The sequence below is a fragment of the Panthera pardus genome, unplaced genomic scaffold (assembly GCF_024362965.1).
Source record: "Panthera pardus isolate Hobbes unplaced genomic scaffold, ASM2436296v1 HiC_scaffold_15, whole genome shotgun sequence".
NCBI lineage: Eukaryota > Metazoa > Chordata > Mammalia > Carnivora > Felidae > Panthera > Panthera pardus.
Genome location: NW_026526710.1, coordinates 48,375,078 through 48,394,925, shown reverse-complemented (window position 1 = coordinate 48,394,925; position 19,848 = coordinate 48,375,078). Strand labels below are relative to the sequence as shown.

Below are 19,848 nucleotides of genomic sequence, written 5' to 3'. Positions count from 1 at the left end.
TAAAATATGGAACAACACTCTCACCACCATACTGTTGTCAGGGAGAAGGGTTGAAAACTAAAAAAAAAAAAAAAAAAAAAAAAAAAAAAGATAAAGTTTGCATTGGTTACGTAAGATTTAGTCACTTAAGAATTTCAAGGTGATCAACTGGAAAAAACTCTTGCAGTGAGGTTCCTGGACATAGGGGATCACAACAAATCATATGCAGCAAGTACAAATGAACAGCAACGTTCAGGGATCGACAACAAAGGCAAACTTAATTAAGGAAATAAAATCTCAATAAATGATGAGCATTGTCATGTGCTTATTTATAAATATGATGATGATGTCACTCCTTGCCAAAATAGGTAGATTCACTGCCAATAAAATTACCAATGCAAACCATAGACAAAATGATTGTGAAGTTAATCTGGAAAAATAGGCAAAAATATCTAAAATTTTCTTAGTGTCCTGTTTTAACTTTTTTTTAAGTTTATTTATTTTGAGAGACAGAGCAGAGGAGGGGCAGAGAGAGAGGGAGAGAGAGAACCCCAGGCAGGCTCCGTACTGCCAGCATGGAGCCTAATGCAAGGTTCGAACTCACAAAAGGTGAGATCGTGACCTGGGCCAAAACCAAGAGTTGGACACTTAGCCGACTGAGCCACCCAGGTGCCCCCTGTTTTAATTTTTTATTTTGAAATACTTGCAGTCTTAAAAAAATTTTGCAAGAATAATAAAAGATCTCCCTAAATACAATAATAACAGATCACCCTAAACACCTTACCAGATTCACCAGCTTTTAACATTTTGCCACGTTTGTTTCATCATCTTCTACCCCGTATATACACATATACATACACACATATAACTTATATTTTTCTGAATCATTTCAGAGTGAATTACATACATTATGCCCTTTCCTCCTTAATACATCAGTGTATATTTCTAAAATAAGGATATTTTCTTATGTAAAAATAGTATATTTTTACATAAGTGATGTAATACTCTACAATCCATCCAAGATGTACTTCATAGCATTTTTTTCCCTTTAGTTCAGAATCCATTCCAGGATTGCGTGTTGCAGTTATGTTGCATTTTGTCTCTAATTCACTTTAACCTGGAGCAGTTCTTCAACCTTTCTTGTCTTTCATCACATGGATGTTTTTCAAGAACATACACCAGGTATTTTATACAATATTTCTCAATTTGGGTTTGTCAGTTCTTTCTTTGTAATTAGGTAATTAGATTCTAGTAATGCAGTTGCAGGTGGAATGTTCTATAACTGAGGTCCTAAAATCAGGAATCACATCCAGAGGCACACGACATGGGGATCCCCCTCTGGTTGTATGAAATTTGATCACCTGGTCAGAGTGTTGTTAAGTTTCTCCAGTCTGTAGTTACTTTTTCTCCCCTCGCAATCAGTATGCATTTTGAGGGAAGACACTCTAAGACCACTCACATAACGTACTCAATCAAACTCATCCTATAAATTAAGCTTTCATTGATATTTCTTGTGTAGACCAATCTTGAATCCCACCACTCCTGTGCATTTGTCACCTTACCCCCTTCATTTTTTTCATTCATTCTTCATTTTGATAACAGTGTGGATTTAGGCATTCCTGCTTTGTTCAATAGATTATAATTCATTGCAGTCTTTATGTATTATGATGCTCAAATCATCCCAGATTTGGCCAGTGGAGGCCAATTCAGGCTGACTCCTGTGTCCTTTTGACATGTTCCCATCATGTCGGGAGCACTTCTTCACTTTCTGGCACAACAAAATGTCCCAAGCTTATCTTATACCTTTCCTGCCCTAGTCCTGGAATCAAGATTCCTTTTAGTAGGGAATGGTTTGGGACACTATGTATATTCGGTGATGTCTTTACTTCTAATCCCTTGGAAAGAACAAAGCTAAGACATAGATGTGTGCGAGCGTGTACAGTTTCCTAAAATTATGAGTTAATCCCAGTACCTCCCAATTTCAGTCAACCCAGCGGAGTTCTTTCTTACCTTTCCTAGTTCCACATTTCTGTCTTCCCTCCACAGTGAAAACTCTGGCTCTCAAGAGAATATGTTTACTCATTTGTTTATTTTTACAATATACATAAATGGTCTCAGAATCCCTATGTCCATTCTCTTATGCAAAACAAATCTACCTAAAAGAACACCATAGTAGTTGGTCTTTTTTTCCCTACTGGCAATTTATGTCAAAGCATTTTAAAGTTACTTGGATGATTTCTCTGTCTCTGTCCCCTGTGTGGTAAGTTTTTCTTTGAAATAAGATTGGATTTATCTGTTTCCATTTGCATTCAGCTTTCAGTTTCTTTTAAATTTTTGTTGACTTTATTTTATTTTTGGAATATGTTGGAACATTAGCATATCTCCTAAACATTAAAACTTGATAGCAAGGCACACTCACAGAGGTGTCCCTCCCTCCTTACCTCCCTTAAGTACCAATTTCATTGTTTTCTGGCTTGTTTTTCTTGTATTCCTTTTTTTATATATATAAAAATAAGCAGAAAAATATATACTGATTTTTTTCCTTCTTTCTTAAATGAAAAGGTAGTATATTGTATAAACTTTATGCACTTTGGGGTTTTTTTCACTTAATATATCATGGAAGTCATTTCATGTTAATTCATTGAACTCATTCTTGTTCTTTTTTGCATAATACATTTTGTGTTTGTGCCTCAGTTTATCCTATCAATTTCTTATGTTTGGGCATTTAGATTGGTTCTGGTATTGTACAAATACAAATAATACTCAACTTTGTGCATTTGTATTTTCATACTGATGGAGGAATGTCTTTGGGTAATTTCCTAGAAGTAGGATTGCTGAGTGGAGGGATAAATGGGTGCAGAGTTTGGTTAGATATTGTCAAATTCCCCGCCATGGGGAAATCATTTTGTATTTCCACCAGCTATGAACAAGAGTACCTGTTTCCTCATAGCCTCCCCAGCTGAGTATGAGTTCAAGCTTTTATCAGTGTTCGAGATAAGACGCGGTATCTCAGTATAATTTTCATTTATTTTTCTCTAATTATAAAAGAAGTTGAACATCTTTTCCTTGGTTTGAAGTCTGTTGTGCACTTCTTTTTAGTGAATTGGCTTTTTATGACTTTTGCCAGTTTTTCTGGAGGATTTTTGGTCATTTTTTTAAAAGTTGCTTATGTAGGAGCACCTGAGTGGCTCAGGTCCATTAAGCATCCAACTCTTGACCTCAGCTCAGGTCATGATCACACGGGTTGTGGGTTCAAGCCCTGCATCGGGCTTTGTGCTGATGATGCAGAGCCTGCTTGGGATTCTCTCTCCCTCCCTCTCTCTGACCCTCCCCCACTTGTACGCACACTCTCTCTCTCAAAATTTAAGTTGCGTATGTATTAAGGGTGTTAGTTCTTTACTTGCAGAAATATTGCAGATATTTTCTCTCAGACTGTTACTTGACTTTTGACTTTGCTTCTCGTTTCTTGACACCCAAAAATGTTTTGAGTCAGAATAACCACAAATGAGGGCTTTTGTTATCAGATCTGAAAATGTAAGATAAAGACGTAGAAATTGAAACAACTTAGTTATGATGAGACAGTAGGCAGAAAGGTCATTAAGATAAATGGCCCCAAAGTAGATACAAATATAAGTTACAATGAATGTATGTGTTTTATAATTTTTTTGATTTTTTTATTTGGACTCCATGCCCAGCATGGGGCTTGAACTCACAACCCTGAGATCAAGAGTCTCACGCTCTACCCACTGAGCCAGGCAGGCACCCCATGTGTTATATAAATTTAGTGCATGATCAAAGTAGCAGCACTTCAAATACGTGATGAAAATAGTTATTTAGGAAGTATACTGGGCAGTCATTAACTGTTTAAAAAATGAAAGTGAGATCTCTACCTTTCATAATCCATCAAAGAAATTTTAATTAAATAAGTTAAATAGTTAATAAATGAAACACCATCAAAATACTAGAAGAAAATATTGGTTAAATATATCAGTTTTTCTCAATCTCAGCACTACTGAAATCTGGACTAGATCATTCTTTGCCATGAAGGATTGTTCTGTGATTGTGGCATGTTTAACAACATACCTGGCCTCTACCTGCTAGGTATAAGTAGCACCCTCCCAGCCATGACAATCAAAAACATCTTCAAACTTTGTCAGATGTCCCCAGGGCCTGGAGAATGGGGACAAAATCACGCCTAACTCAGAACCAATGATTTGTATTAACTAGTAAAAGCATAATGCCCAAGAATGAAATTACAAAGGAAAATTTTGAAAATGTTTGCTACATAGGAAGACAAACCTTTAGCACTTAAAGAAGTTATAAAGTTGAAATTCAAGCAACAAATTGAAAATATAGAGCATAAAGGACATTCACATTACATGAAAAGTAACAGGTAAGATGACCATCCCATTAGCAAAATGGGTGAAGGACACAGATAGACAGTCACAAAGAGACCTAAATAGCCACATAAAAAATACCAAAACATATTCACTATCCTAATAGTCAACTAAAGCAAATGGAAATAAAATATGAATGAATAAACGCAGGATGCATGCTTTACCTTTAATATTGGCAAATGTTAAACTTCTTTATCCTGAGTATGGAGAGGCAGGTAATTTCATAAAGTGGAAGAAGTATAAATAACTATAACATTGATAAAGCACAACAGCAAGTACATATTAGACCTCTCAAGTGTATATATAGCTTTACCCATGCAATTCAACTTCTGGGCCTTTATCCTAAGGAAATAGTTGAACTGTAAAAAAAATAAATAAATAAAATAAAATTCGTTGCAGTACTCTTTACAATTGCCAAACATTGGGAAAACTCATCGAATAATAAAGAACCAGTCAAAAATTAAGGCACATCCCCAGATAATCAAATACAGAAGGTCAGTACATGAGAAAATGAATATAGTGAGAAACGAAACAAGAAAACTGTGTGTGTGTGTTCACAAATCTCTGAGATAGACGACACGTCTCATTTCTTTTTTTCTCTTGTTTATATAAAATTGTTAACATAGATTATCTTTAGTGGTAAAACTATAGAATTTGTTCATTTTTACATCTGTATTTTCTAATATTTCTTCCAATGAACATGAGTAGAATAAAATTCAAGAACAGGGAGAAATAAAACATTTTTACATCCTCTGTCCCAATTCCAATTTCAGAAAGTTTCATAAAATTTTAATACTAAAAAATAAGGAATTTTCTTACAGTGGTGTTCATGGAAGCGTTTTTTATAACTGGAAAAGACAGAATGATGAGATTAATGTCCCCAAATAATTATTCATACGATGGGCTATTCTACATAGACAAAGAAACTGGAAGGATGTTTATCAAACCATTAACCATTGCTGTCTCTGAATCAGGCCCGTGGGTGTTATTTTCTTTTTGTGTCTTTTCTCTGTGCTTCTCAAATTTTTATTAATGAACAGATTGCTTTTTTCTTCACAGCAGAGTGTGTTTTTAAAAGGTTAAATGATTATCTTCGTGTTATTGTTAACCATATAAATTTTATACAAGGAATGTTAAAATAGCGTTTTCCTCTGTATGTGTGCTCGTGTATCTTAATGGCAAGTTGTCTCCTTCTTTGTGGGAATGGACTAAGGGAAACTAACCTAAAATTTGATATATCCTATTGTAGGTTGCTTCGGGTGAGTGCAACGAGGACACCGAAGTTTACAACATCACCCTTTGTACTGGGGATGAACTCACTCTAATGGGGCAGGCAGAAATCTTGTATGCAAAGACTTTCAAAGAGAAGTCACGACTCAACACAATCTTCAAAAAGATTGGGAAACTCAATTCCATCAGTAAGCTGGGCAAAGGCAAAATGCCCTGCCTCATTTGCATGAATCACCGGACCAATGAAAGCATTAGCCTTCCATTCCAGTGCAAGGGCAGATTTAGCACCCGGAGTCCCCTGGAGCTTCAGATGCAGGAGGGCGAGCACACCATCCGCAACATTGTGGAGAAAACCAGGCTCCCCGTGAATGTGACTGTGCCCAGCCCTCCCCCCAGGAACCCCTACGACCTCCACTTCATCCGTGAGGGGCATCGCTACAAGTTTGTGAACATCCAGACCAAGACAGTGGTGGTTTGCTGTGTGCTGCGGAACAACAAGATCCTCCCCATGCACTTCCCTTTGCACTTGACCGTCCCCAAGTTTAGCCTCCCAGAACACTTGGTGAAGGGAGAAGTGTGGCCCGAAACCCTGGTCCATCACTGGCTGGGTATCTGCCAGGAACAGTTCGACATTGATGAGTATTCCCGGGCTGTCCGAGACGTGAAAACTGACTGGAATGAGGACTGCAAGAGCCCCAAGAAGGGCCGGTGCTCTGGCCACAACCACGTGCCCAATTCGCTTAGCTACGCTCGCGATGAGCTCACCCAGTCCTTCCACCGGCTCTCCGTCTGTGTGTATGGCAACAATCTCCATGGCAACAGCGAGGTGAACCTTCATGGCTGCAGGGACCTGGGGGGAGAGTGGGCCCCCTTTCCTCATGACATCCTGCCCTACCAGGACCTGGGTGACAGTGGGAGCGACTACCTTTTCCCGGAAGCCAGTGAGGAGTCAGCAGGCATCGCAGGCAAGTCCGAACTCCCGTACGAAGAGCTCTGGCTGGAGGACGGCAAGCCCAGCCAGCAGCCCCTCACTCGTTCCCTGAGCGAGGAGAGCAGATGCGATCAGCCCAGAGGTTCTGTCCGGTCCAAGTGCGCAGCCTCTCCTCTTCCTGCCCCCGGAGCTCTGGGAGCGGCAGTGAAGTCTTCAGAGATCGCCCTACCTCCGCCTCCAGTGCCTCCCAAATCTGAAGCCGTAAGTCCCTTCTGTTTTTGAGTGATGGCACCCTTCCGTCTCTCTGCTCAGGCGCCTACTAATGCATCTTCTTTCCTAAAGAAAAGGAAAACTCCCCGGTGGGAAAGTATCCGGAGAAGCAAATCTGCTTAATTTGGAGTGAAATAGAAATACTTGCCAGATTATTTTTACCAGTTAGGAGTCAGAGTGGTACTCTACATTTGATGAGAAACCTTGAGAGTTTGTAACGGGAGGGGTTTAAACACGACTTTCGCTGCCGCCTGGAGAGCGGATAATAGGGAGGAGAGGGCAGACCGCGGGAGACCAGAGAAGAGACACATTAGAGTAATGGAGGTAGGAAATGATGAGGCCTGAACCACAGCAGTTGGTAGCAGGGAGAAATGAGCTGCTTCAGAACATGTTTTAGAGGTAGACCCGAGTGTACTTACTGATAAATTGGATGTGGGTAGTGACAGAAAGAGAAATCAAGGAAAACGTCTGCAGCTTTAGCCTGAGCAACAGAGTGGGTATTTAGAGCCAGTTACAGTGGTACAGACTAAAGGAAGAGTAGATATATTTGGGGGGTGGGAGGAGAGGGATCAAGAGACATCGGCATGATATGTAACCCTTTCCTGTATCCCTGAAGTTACATTGAGATCAAAGCACAGTAGGTGTGCCTGTGTATGTGCACACACACTCACACACCAGAGCAGAACCAGCAGCTGGAGTGGTTCTGTTTTAATGCCTTAAACATAATTCGTTCAGGGCTCCAAGGGCTTCTATCAAATCTTAATGTAAAAAGGTCAATACGGGACAGGAGAAAGGGCCCTCTGTTGTGACTGTATTCTTCGATTGACAGGCACTCTGAACCTCTGCTCCTCCTTTTTAATCATTGGAATTCATTTTCTCTGAATCAAGAAAGCATTAGAGACATAGGGTGTAGTTCTATTCACTTATTTGACATTGTCTATTGCAGTGGTTTTCTTTTTTTGTCTCTAACAGAAGCTTTAAAAAAAAAAGGCTGACATGAATCACAATAAATAGAAGAATTAAAATCAGAACTCATCTGACTGAAGCACATTGAGGGGCAGGGGTCTCCATGTGTCCCTGTTCTCTCTCTGTTCCTCCCGGGGGTCTCAAGACACCTCTGTGGAACCCTGCAGCTTTGCAGAACCCGGTTTCAAAACCCTGGAAACACTGGGTGGGATGTGAGAAATAAGACCATCAATAAGACTGGACTCTGCTATCTTTGGGTTTTATAGGGAAGTTAACAGATGAAATGAGATGACTGTCATACAAGTGAAAATATGATAAACAATAGAAGAGAGACATATACAGACAATGTGTGTGGCAGTCCAGAGGAGAAAGAAACTTCTGGTTGGGTGATGCATGAGATAAGCTTCATGGAGAGGATGACATTTTAAATGAGCTGGTAAATAGACATGAATTGGAAGAGCAGAGAAATGAGAAAGAAAGGCATTCCAGGCAGCATAGCACAAGCAAAGGTGTGGAAGCTGGAACAGGTGCAAAAAAACAAGGAGTTCTGTTGAGCCAGTGGAATAGGGTGACTAGGATGTCTGAAAGGCAGTGATGGCTGAAAAGGCTGGAGGCAGGTCATGGACAGCCCTGAACATCAGGCGGCACTTTGTACCAGGCGTCATGCTTAGCTCTCCACGCAGAGCCCTCATTGCTGCAGTTTCCTGAGAGAGAACCCCCCCCCGGCCATTTGCTCTAGGATATAACCCCCCAGAAACCGCCGATCTGGACTTGCGCTTGCTCCTTGCAGGATCTTCCACAGACTTTAAGACATGAGCCCAAAGATCCCTGTACCCAGTAGGGGCCATGGAAAATTGGGAGGAAGTCTTGGTGAAGTTAGAGTCCTTGGCATTTTCATTCATGTCCGAGGATGTTCCTCTCCCCACTTCCCCCAAGAAAACAGGTAAAGGAGACACTCCTCCTGGAAAGTAAGGAGTTTTCAGTATGTCTCAACTCAGCTCTTTATTTGATGTTACTGGAAACTTGGAACCCTGATCTTCATTAGGGCTGTGACCATGCCAGCTGTTCCCATGCAACTTGGTCCTACTTGGCACATAGGGGGGGACTATGTTTGTTGACTGATTGATTGACTCATCCATGGTGGTCACACCCAAAGTCATTATGTAACTAAGTCTAGAAATAGGAACCTAGCGCCACTTGTTTGTTCTGTGGCATAATTGAAAGATGAGTAAGAACATAAATATTAAGAGGCTCTATCTTGACCTTGGTACTAAAAATGTGAGAGTTAAATTTGAAAGTAAAAGCCAACCTCACAGGAGAAGAAAAGATTTTGGTCTCCAGTCTTCGATGTAATTTCTTACAAGAGAATCTTTTCAGAGTATGTCCAGTGTTTATAGAATACTTTTAAAAAAACATTTTAAACACCTGAAATCACTTAATTTACTTGAAAAAATTAGGCATTTCAAATGAAGTCATATTTTTCTATTGGCTCTGTGACCATGAAATGAGTTTTCCATTTTTAGGAAGTATGTGGGATCCAGAGAACGTCATAATTGTTAGATGTGGCTTCAGCTTGTAATTTTCAAAAGGAAACTTTAATGGGGCATAAATTCAAGTGCTCCCGCAGAATTAAATAAAACTTTTTTGGAAAGTTGTACTGGAGTGAGTCCTGGGAGAAAGACATGCCTTGTATCTTAACAGCTGCCCCGCCTAATAATTAAAGATGGTAATAAGCTTTCAAGTGAGGCCACTTTCAAGTGAGACATCATCTGGGAAGGTGACAAATCCCCCCAGGTCTTTAGGGATAGAAGGTGCTGGAGCAATGGAATGGAGTCAAAGAAAGTACGTCTTTTTTTTTTTTAATTTATTGTTTTTTAATGTTTATTTTTGAGAGAGAGAGAGAGAGCAAAGTGCAAGTGGGGGAAGGGCAGAGAGAGAGGGAGACAGAGGATCTGAAGCAGACTCCAGGCTCCGAACTGTCAGCACAGAGCCCGACGCAGCATTCGAACCCACGAACCACGAGATCATGACCTGAGCCAAAGTCGGACGCTCAACTGACTGAGCCACCCAGGCGCCCCGAAAGTACGTCTTTCCTAGTAAGGGAAGCAAAGCTGGTAATCAGTGAACGAACTCCGTTTGCCACAGCCCATGACCCAGGCCTGTTAAGACGCAGTGGTACAACAGCTCCATTGCAGTGTCTATCAGCCTATTCGTGTCCTTCTAACTCTTCTCTTCCTCCTGCACTTCCTACCTCAGGGTCCTGAGTCACAACATGGACCTGCGCTCTCTCCCCAGCAAATTCTGGAGCTGTTTCTTTCTGTAACCGTGAGAATGAATCTTTCCCCTTCAGCCATCATGCTTACTGTGTTTCCTGCACTGTGCTGCAGTTCCGGAGTCCTCAGGGTTATGTTTTCAGCACTTTCCTACCTGTATCTTAAGGTGGAAAACTAGGTGGTGGGGCCAGATAGAAAATCCTCAGTGGAGGAGTAATTGATGTATCCCTATTAGACTTTGTTTTTGATGTGGCTATTTAAAATTATGCTCTTGGGGCGCCTGGGTGGCGCAGTCGGTTAAGCGTCCGACTTCAGCCAGGTCACGATCTCACAGTCCGTGAGTTCGAGCCCCGCGTCAGGCTCTGGGCTGATGGCTCGGAGCCTGGAGCCTGTTTCCGATTCTGTGCCTCCCTCTCTCTCTGCCCCTCCTCCGTTCATGCTCTGTCTCTCTCTGTCCCAAAAATAAATTAAAAACGTTGAAAAAAAAATTTTAAATTATGCTCTAGTCGCCACGTGTCTGTGTAAAGATTGTTTAATACAGTTTTTTTGAAAACAAAACTCTGCCAGTTATTTTTCCAGAATATGAGAAGCTATTCCCTTCCTTATAGGAATAGCCCAGGAGAAAGTAAGCATAGCTCCAAACAGAGAAAGGATGCAGCCAGTTGAACTCCTCAGAGTTGTTGCAGGTGAGCTCAGACTGAAAGGGCAGGCCCAGATCACTGAATGGTGACATTTCACCTTCTTAAATTGTGCAAAGTGCCCTCAAATCAGAATGACCTGACAGTCCTTCTTAAGTGGATTATCCGTTTGGTTCATACATTTATTCTGAACACATCTTCTACTTCATAACATCGTGGGCCTCTCTCCCTCATCTTAATTTTTTGGGTACCGGTTGATAGGTCTAAAATATTTACCTGGATACATTCAACAAGTGTCTTTTTTTTTTTTTTTTTTAAGAACTTAAAGAACTGTCTTTTTTTTTTTTCCTCCTTAGAAGATGCCATTTTGGGGGTGCCTCGCTGGCTCAGTAGGTTGAGCGTCTGACTGAATTTCATTTCAAGTTATGATCTCATGGTTCGTGGGTTTGAGCCCCACATAGGGCTCTGTGCTAACAGTGCGGAACCTGCTTGGGATTCTCTGTCTCCTTCTCTCTCTGCCTTTCTCCCACTCATATTCTCTATTTCTACCTCCTCTTTTCTTTTTTTTTAAATAAGAAGGTGCTTTTTTTTTTTAAGTTTATTTCCTTACTTTGAGAGAGAGAGCGTGAGCAAGCTGGGGAGGAACAGAGAGGGAGAGGGGGAGAGAGAGAGAGAGAGAGAAAGAGAGAGAGAGAGAGGGAGAGGGGGAGAGAGAGAGAGAGAGAGAAAGAGAGAGAGAGAGAGAGAGAGAGAGAGAGAGAGAGAGAATTCCAAGCAGGCACCACACTGCCAGCACAGCGTTCAATGCAGGGCTCAAACTCCACAAACCGTGAGATCATGACCTGAGCCAAAATCTACACTCAGATGCTTAATCGCCTGAGCCACTCAGGCGCCCCACGTTCTCTCCCTCTTTTAAAAATAAATAAACATTTTTTTAAAAAAAGATGCCATTTGGAAAACAATAATGGAAAGACTTTATATTGCATGAAATTCTACAAATAGAATGTATGAGTCCCAAGCTGTTCTGGTCTGCACACTGAATTACAAATCATCATCAAAACTGTAGAATCACAGCTCTTCTAAAATCATTTATGCAACAGTGTCCAACCTGGGGACTCCAGAACCCAGGGATTAATATCCTCCATCATCTTCAGTAACAGAAAAAAAGGTCTGTTCACTCTTGGTTATTGACATGGCAGCAATTCCTGAGGTTCATGAAAAGAAAATCATCAAAGGAACTTTAGGTTGTGAGCCACTGGCTTAAACCAAGTATTACTGCCATATTGATGAAGAATGCGATAACCGTAGTGAGAGCATGATTCCCCATAGCCCCTGAGAAACTAAGCACAAGGATTTGTTATAAGATGGATTGGTAGCATATATTCATTGCATAAGGCTTAAAGTCCATCATAAATAAAGTTCCTGTAATGGAGCACGCTGTGTTGTTGGTGTTTGGGGAAAAATACGACTTACAGGGTGAGTTTAATGCCACATTTGATCGGACCTAGTCCAGTAGGTGCTGGAAAAAAAACGGACTGAGCTGTACAGAAGTGAGTTGGGGTATGTGAATCTGCCTCAGACTGGCTAAACAATTGGTAGGTACATGGGAAGAAATGCCAAGCATCCCCAGAGACTTCATTTCCCTGTCTCGGTGGAATTTAACTAGAAGCAGGGAGAGAAGTGACCTGCCACACTATGTGATAGATAATTAGAGGCACGTTAAGAGCCATGGTTTGGAATCCTCCTCACTCTACCACATAGTAGCTTCGTACCTTTGGCAAAATACTTAACCTCCCTGAGTCAGTTCCTGTGGGGAGAATAACAGCCTCTTCACTGCATTATCATACCACACAAAGTGCTTGGCACTTTGCCCGAGCACTTGGTAAGCATTTAATAAATAATGGCCATAACTTCATATGGGATAGACTCCAGTTTAGGGTCAGATAGAAAATGATTTTGTGGAGGCTTTTTTCCTCAGTCCTTCCTTAATGAGGGTATGGTAAACCCTCTCAAAGGGTCAAGGAGGCTGACGGAAACAGGCACATCTCCCTCCACGGCCAGCTCAGTATCCAAGCGGGCGCCATTGTCCCCACATTCCAAAAGCACATGTGATAGTTTCATTTTGCTGGGTCTCTGAGATATTACAAAAAACGTACTGGGTTTAAAAACAAAGGGGCTCCTGGGTGGCTCAGTCAGTCAGGCGTCCAATTCGACTCAGGTTATGGTCTCACAGTTTGTGAGTTCGAGCCCTGTCTCGCTCTGTAGCTGACAGCTCAGAGCCTGGAGCCTGCTTCGGATTCTGTGTCTCCCTCTCGCTCTGCCCCTCCCCTGCTCCCTCTCTCTCTCTCTCTCTCTCAAGAATACCTTACATAACTACCAAAGTTAGGAAAAAGCTATAAAAAGATGTTCATTTATAAACTCAGAAAAGTGGCTATGAGAATGGATTTTACTCTGAATTTTTATTTTATTTTGTCTTTGGCATTTTTTCCTGTATCAAATGTTAACCTTAGAAAAGGCATTAAAAGACAGATTTTCTTAAATAAATCTGACACAATATTCAGGCTTAGGTACTAAAAAGATTACTCTGGAAGTGACTATTTATTTTTCAAAGTAATTGCTCTACAAAAAGATTCACTCAGGATTCCACTAATTAATGAGGTCTCCTAAGGCATTTGACATTTAATTAATTTTAATTACGACTTTTGAGGAGTACCCTGTAAGCAAGCCATACCTACGTTCCCATTTGTTAATTGAAATAAGGACTAAATTATTATTGTGTTTTGGTAATTTTGAAACTAATTGCCTCTGGTTTCATGTAGGTTATTTGTTTTTAAATGAAAGCTTCTAAGCCAAGAAATGTTTTTCTCCTGTGTCCATTGAAAGTCTCAACGATTAGAATGTTAATAAAGTAATTATAATATTCTGTGGGATAGCTCTTGTTTCAAATCTGCACTCTTGGGTACCATTTGCACAAAATCACATTAATGTGAAGGTTATATACTATTTAAATATGTCTATCATGTATTATACTCCTTGCTCAGAAAAGGGCTTTATTCTCTGCCCCAATGGCGTATTCCTTCTCCTGAGTCCATAGAAACACCCTAGAATTTAAACAAGTATTCTTTTCAGAACCACTTGCCCTTCTTGCCTCCCAGTGAACAGCCTCCGCCTTGCCTCCCTCGCCCGAGGCTTGGAGATTGGAGGTCATTTCAAACCCAGGTCTGTGTTAGGTCCTTATCATCAGTGTATAAAACCGGGGTGGGGAGGGGGGGAAGTATGCATCTAAGAATCAGGATTTCGACTGTAAATCACATCTGCCCTCGCGTAATTAATCACATAGAGGTTCATTTATTGCTATTTTGTCACTATAAACTTTAATTTCTGTTTAGCTGAAAATATCCTGATGGGTATGTGACAGGGTTATGAACTCTGTATAAAAGCCTCTTTATAAATAAGATTTCTTAAGGCTGTAATGATTTTGTTATCTGGGAGAGGGAGTGTGGGAAGCAATGTAAAATACAGGGCAGAGGGCATGCAGTGAAGGCAAAGTTGCAAAGTTCAAGGAAGCATGGTTACAAAACTCCTTTCTTTCCATTGCTGACATTATCCTGAAGTTGGCTTCTTAGAGAAGAAAACTCATAGTACAGGTGAGTCCAGTTTTAGATCAAGCTTACATATAGTATCTATGTATTTTCGGAATCATTGTCAACAAAGAGGTAAAACGATCCTTACCCACCTAAGTATGCCGGTGTCTCTTTGGTGACTGTCCATGATTCTAAGCAACATGCTCTTTGAGACCAAAGATTTTCACACACAGGCATATGATGGTACATTTTAAACTACAGACAAGGGGAGTGTATGACCTCAACTCCAGATCCACTGCTATTGTATTTAAAAGCTGAGTATATGGCTATAAAATTGATTTTTCCCCCCAAAAAGACGGCTATGCGAAAGATGTCATAATAAGGGTTCCACTTACTTTTCTTAAGCGATCTCTTTGGTCCAGTTAGTGAAAGGGTGTAAAAAGTGTCAGTTCTTCCATAGAAGACAAGTAGGGAGTTCCAAGAAATAAAGACTGTCCCAAGAAATACCATACCACAATCCCCCACCCCTACACTATGCTGTTTCATAAACACTTGGTGTGTATTTGGTTTCTTATATTCTTTAATCCCTAGGAAGTGTCAAAGGAAGATAATGTCACAGGAGAAAGAAATAAGGTCATAGGTAATGTATATAAAGTGCTCCCAATTGTATGTAACATTTGAATTTTGTCCTCTAAACAAACACTTGTAACCTTGTTTTCTAACCGTGTAGTAATGAGCTTTGTTCTTTGAACAAATTCTCATGCATTACTTTTAACATGTGACTATTTAGGAAGAAGACTTCCTTGTCCATTTTTCACAAATTATTGGTCATTTACACTGTGCTCAGTTCCCTCCCAGCCAGACAGAGCTGAAGGGAGTAGCGAGGGGAAAGGAAGGTTAAATGCTGTTCCCAGCGTCAGGAAAGCAAGTTAAACTTCACGGACAGCATTCTGAAAATAAAACACTCCCATTCTATGATACGTTATTTCTTTTTCAACCAAGGATTGAGATGGGGTTTTGACTTTGTTGACCAACTTCACTTAGAAACACAAAGCTTTCCGAAGCATTCGTTCTACTGAGTGTGCTCTATCTTCGCTTTAGCTGTTTTACACTAAGTTACCATTCATTTCTTTTCTAGCTTTACAGTGGCCAGTGGTGGAATGGCCAAGGCAGAAAGCAATGAAAAAAATGCGTGTTCTCCACATCTTCTTAAATAGGTCCCAGGAGTCCGTGAGCACTCAGCCGCCAGGTTACGTTATGTGCTTGTACATACTGGGCATCTTTTTTAAAGTTTCTTCCAATTCAGGGGGAAGAAAAAGCCATGCCGTCTTCAATACACCATCCCTTTCTAATAGCTGCCTCCCTCATTCATTTCTAGTCAGTATTCTTAAAAAGAATGGTCTGCCCTCCCAGGTCCACCCTCATTTCCCGTTCTAGCTTTGACTCACTGGAATCTGGCTTCCAAGGCTTTTTTTTTTTTTTCAGGCTTCCTTTGCTAAGATCCCCAGTGACCTGCTTTCGCATATCTTCCAGACCTTCCCTGACTTCCCGACACCCTACTATCTTCACACTGACACTCTCTTGCTGTCTCCCCTCCTTTCACTTCTTGGACACTGTTCGGGTAGAGCTCTGTTCTGTGAGTGGTCAGAGGTAGTCACTTGTGTTTCTCCTTCTTTGTCTCATCTTCTGCCCATTCCTTAGGGGTTCAGCCTTCTTCACGTCTCACTGAGATCCCAATGCCACCATCACTCAGATTCCATCTGTTAGAACATCAAACTCAAACTCCGTATTTTCATAACTGGGTCCCTTCTTTCTCCCAAACTCTGTTCTTCCTTCTAAGTTTCTGTCTGATAAATGTCACTGGTACTTTTCTAGTCGGGGAAGCCCCCAGACCAGAGCATCACTGTGGTGGTTTTTTCATGCCTCTGTACCTTTTGTGCACTTGTAATTCCTTCTTCCTGAAGACTTTCTCGGGATAATTGCCTATGAATTTGTTCTCCTGTCACCTTGAATAAACCAATGGTGCGCTTGCTGACCTTTGCTCTTACTTCTGTTATAACAGGGCCAATTTGTATCTTGATTATGTGTTTGTCTCCCTTCTTCCCAACTAATTCCATGACCTACTCATTTTTGTATACCCACTAGCTCAATGAGCATGTGATAGGCACTCAACATACATTGGAACAAGTCAATAGCAAAATGGAATTACTGTAGTGTGTAGGAGAAGGGAAAGTGATGGCCACTTTTAGGGACAGTGGCTCTGCTCTCAGCTCTTAGCCCCCAGACACCTTTTACAGCTTACTTCAAACCCTGACTGTTAAATTATGTCAGTGTGTTAGATGGCAGTCACATGAATATTCCTTGTAGACTAAAGAAAAGTGACTAGAGAATGTTCTAGAAAGAGCAGAGCTCACCATTTCCACCTTTTAATAAATTACATAAAATTTCGGTATTTAGCCGTGGGTTAGCAGTGTGCTGCATGAATACTAAGGAGAGTTGTCCTAATCCTGAGTAGTGGTATCTGACATTTGATAAGAATTTAATCGCTGAACATTTTAGGAAAGGAAGCCCCTCCTGTGAAGGAGCAAAGATGAGAGAATGGTAGGAGGTATAACTGCTGGAGGGAAAAGCTTTAGATCAGAGAAGTCACGAAACGAGGCTCGGAGGACAGAGGGGAGTCTGCTCTCCCTGCTGCCACCCGAACCCATGTTGTGTTCGTCAACACTTCCATATCCAGTAGGCGAGCTTCTCTGCACACACCCAAACTACCCATAGCCACGGTCATACATAATCTGTGATAGAACACCTGCCCCCTCACTTAGGACCAGTGTTGGAGGTTTATTCCTGATAATCCAGGTAACCGCATCCTCCCTGTGCTGGGGCCAGTTGAAGTTCAGTCCTAAATGCTGCGTTGGAGAGGAAGAGGAGGAGTCTGGTCCACCAAGCATGGTGTATTCTGTTATATGCTCACCGAGAGTAATAACTATTCTGGGGGGCTGGCATTTCCCAACTTAGAAATACCACCATTGTCATTTTCACGCTCTTACTACGTCAAGCATATTGGTGGAGTCAACGGTGGTCTTATGTGCCAGGTCTGCTGGTGCCTTTTTTTTCTCTAGATCACCACTTCTATGAGGACACCAAAAAATTAACATACAGCCCCGACTTACCAATAACAATCTCCAGGGCTGCCTGGGTGGCTCAGTCAGTTAGGCATCCGGCTTCGGCTCGGGTCATGATCTCACAGTTTTTGAGTTCAGGCCCCTCGTCGGGCTCTCTGCTGTCAGCACAGACCGCACTTCGGATCCTCTGTCCCCCTCTCTCTGACACCCGTCTCTAAAATAAACGTTAAAATTATTTTTTAAAATAACAATCTCCACATAAGAATATAAAAAGCATTCTCATAGTATATATTTTAAAATAAAAGTACCTTTTTCTTGTATTTTTGGTGACCTCTATTAACCTTTACCTCTATTAAATTCTGTGGGACATATTTGCACTAGAGGTGACAATATATATATTTTTTAACTCTGTCATCCACAGGGCACTATTAACAGAGATGATGGTCCTTACCATTTGCACGTTCAGGCTAATTGAATATACCTGGAAAGTAAGTAAATATAAACAGCGTGAGCTGAGTTCAGGAGCAGCAACAAGTCCTGGTGGCCACATGCAGGGGTCCTAAACCGAGCCTGCAGTGGTCGGCACTGAGCCTTAGGAAATGGCATTTTGGAAGAGACAGGCAGTAAGAACCAAAGCAGAGGAAGGAGCAGACAAGCATAAGGTGTGTTGAGGAGACACTGAATCTGCCACTTTGACTGGACCTGTGTGTTTGTACAGAGCAGTGGTGGGAGAAGTAACTGGAAAGATGAAATGAGATGGAATCATTTCTTCTGGCTACAAGCAATAGCGAGAAGGAGTGCAGAGAGCTTCAGTGGGAAGCAGGGGAGGCTGGACTTTATCCAGCAATCAGAGGGTGCCTCTGGAGATGGCAAGAAACGTGATGAAAGCCACATGCTGAGACTTTTAGAGGGAATCTGCTAAAAATGTGGCACTTAGAAGTGAAATTGAATATGAGGGAAAACTGCAAATAGGGTGAGTGGCCATCGAGTCTTGTAAATTGCCCTTCATTGTCAGATAAAATTCATAAAATTCATTTCAAATATAACTACACTTCTCTTGGATATGTATGTTGAATCCAATCAAGAAGCAAAGAAAAGGAGAACGATTCCTGTTATAAGGGTGTAGGAGGTAGGAGGTAAGAGGGCACAATAAACCCTCATTATTTATACCTTCTGGATCCCAAAATGTATGTATTTCACCAAAGCATATAGTTTTTCCCATAAACTGCATGTGACTTCATTTGAGCGTCTACAGCAGCGCATTGAAAGTAACAAGTTGAGGGGCGCCTGGCTCGCTCAGTCAGTAGAACATGTAGCTCTTGGTCTCGGAGTTGTGAGTTCAAGCCCATGTTAGGTGTAGAGATTACTTTAAAAAATAAAATCTTTGGGGCGCCTGGGTGGCTCAGTCAGTTGAGCGTCCGACTTCGGCTCAGGTCATGACCTCGCGGTCCTTGAGTTCGAGCCCCGCGTCGGGCTCTGTGCTGACCGCTCAGAGCCTAGAGCTTGCTTCGGATTCTGGATCTCCTTCTCTCTCTGCCCCTCCCCCACTCATGCTCTGTCTCTCTCTCTCTGTCAAAAATAAATAAACATTAAAATTTTTTTAATAACAATAAATAAAATCTTTAGAAAAAAAAAGAAAAGAAAGTAACAAATTGAAAGCAAGAGGTAGAGAGCAGGCAGTCAGCTATGCTCAGCCCCAGGTGGTCCTAATGCTTGGGGGAGCACAACCCATTCTTTTTTGCCTCTACAAAATTATACATTAAGTTCTTGTCATGGACCAGGTCCTTTTAAGATCTTTTTTTTTTTTGGTTTTTGTTTTCAACTACCTTTTCTCCAAGATGGGTTTCCTGTCAGCCTAGTTCTTTCACATTGAACTCATGATTACATCCAAACAGCCCTCCCGTGACAATGGAGGAAGACCTTCCTCTGGACTTCCCTTCACTGACTACACCCCATACCCTAAGAACAAGAACCACACACAGACTCACATGTACGCACTTAACTCATGTGGCCACCTCTAACCCTTTCTGTATCTCAGATGCAGTTTGGAGTTTAGCTATAAACACTCCAGTTAGCCATAGCTCACCGCCCCCTCTGGGCCCCATGACCTACCAATGCTTTTCTTGACTACTTCCTGCCCACTCCTGTCCTGCAGGAAGCCTACTGGAAAGCTGTTCGGTACTGCCCAGCTATAGAAGTAGGGGGCAGAACCAGCTCTAAGTGACCTCAAGTTCCTGGGGTTAGTTATAAGAACAGGAAGAGGGGACTTCCAGTAAGTCAAATTCAAGTACAAGTGGCTGAGTTTCTGTGTTCTGAGACCTACGTCAGTCAGTTATGTTAAGTCATTGACATCTCAGCATATCATAATTGACATCTAGGTAAGTGAGCCCTAATGAAACGTCACATTTAATGACTACTTCCAGAACTTAGAAATTTCTAAATCAAACTCAGCATTAAC

General features: G+C 41.5%; 1 protein-coding gene across 3 annotated transcripts in view; it reads left to right on the top strand.

The window, feature by feature from the left end:
- GAREM1 (GRB2 associated regulator of MAPK1 subtype 1) overlaps nucleotides 1-19,848 on the top strand; it is a 203,126-nt gene that overhangs the window by 174,032 nt on the left and 9,246 nt on the right. For all 3 annotated transcript variants that reach the window (XM_053902543.1, XM_053902542.1, XM_053902544.1), the window contains one exon: nucleotides 5,626-6,798. In XM_053902543.1, the coding sequence (XP_053758518.1) occupies nucleotides 5,626-6,798 (1,173 nt within the window). The remainder of the gene's footprint in view (nucleotides 1-5,625; nucleotides 6,799-19,848) is intronic.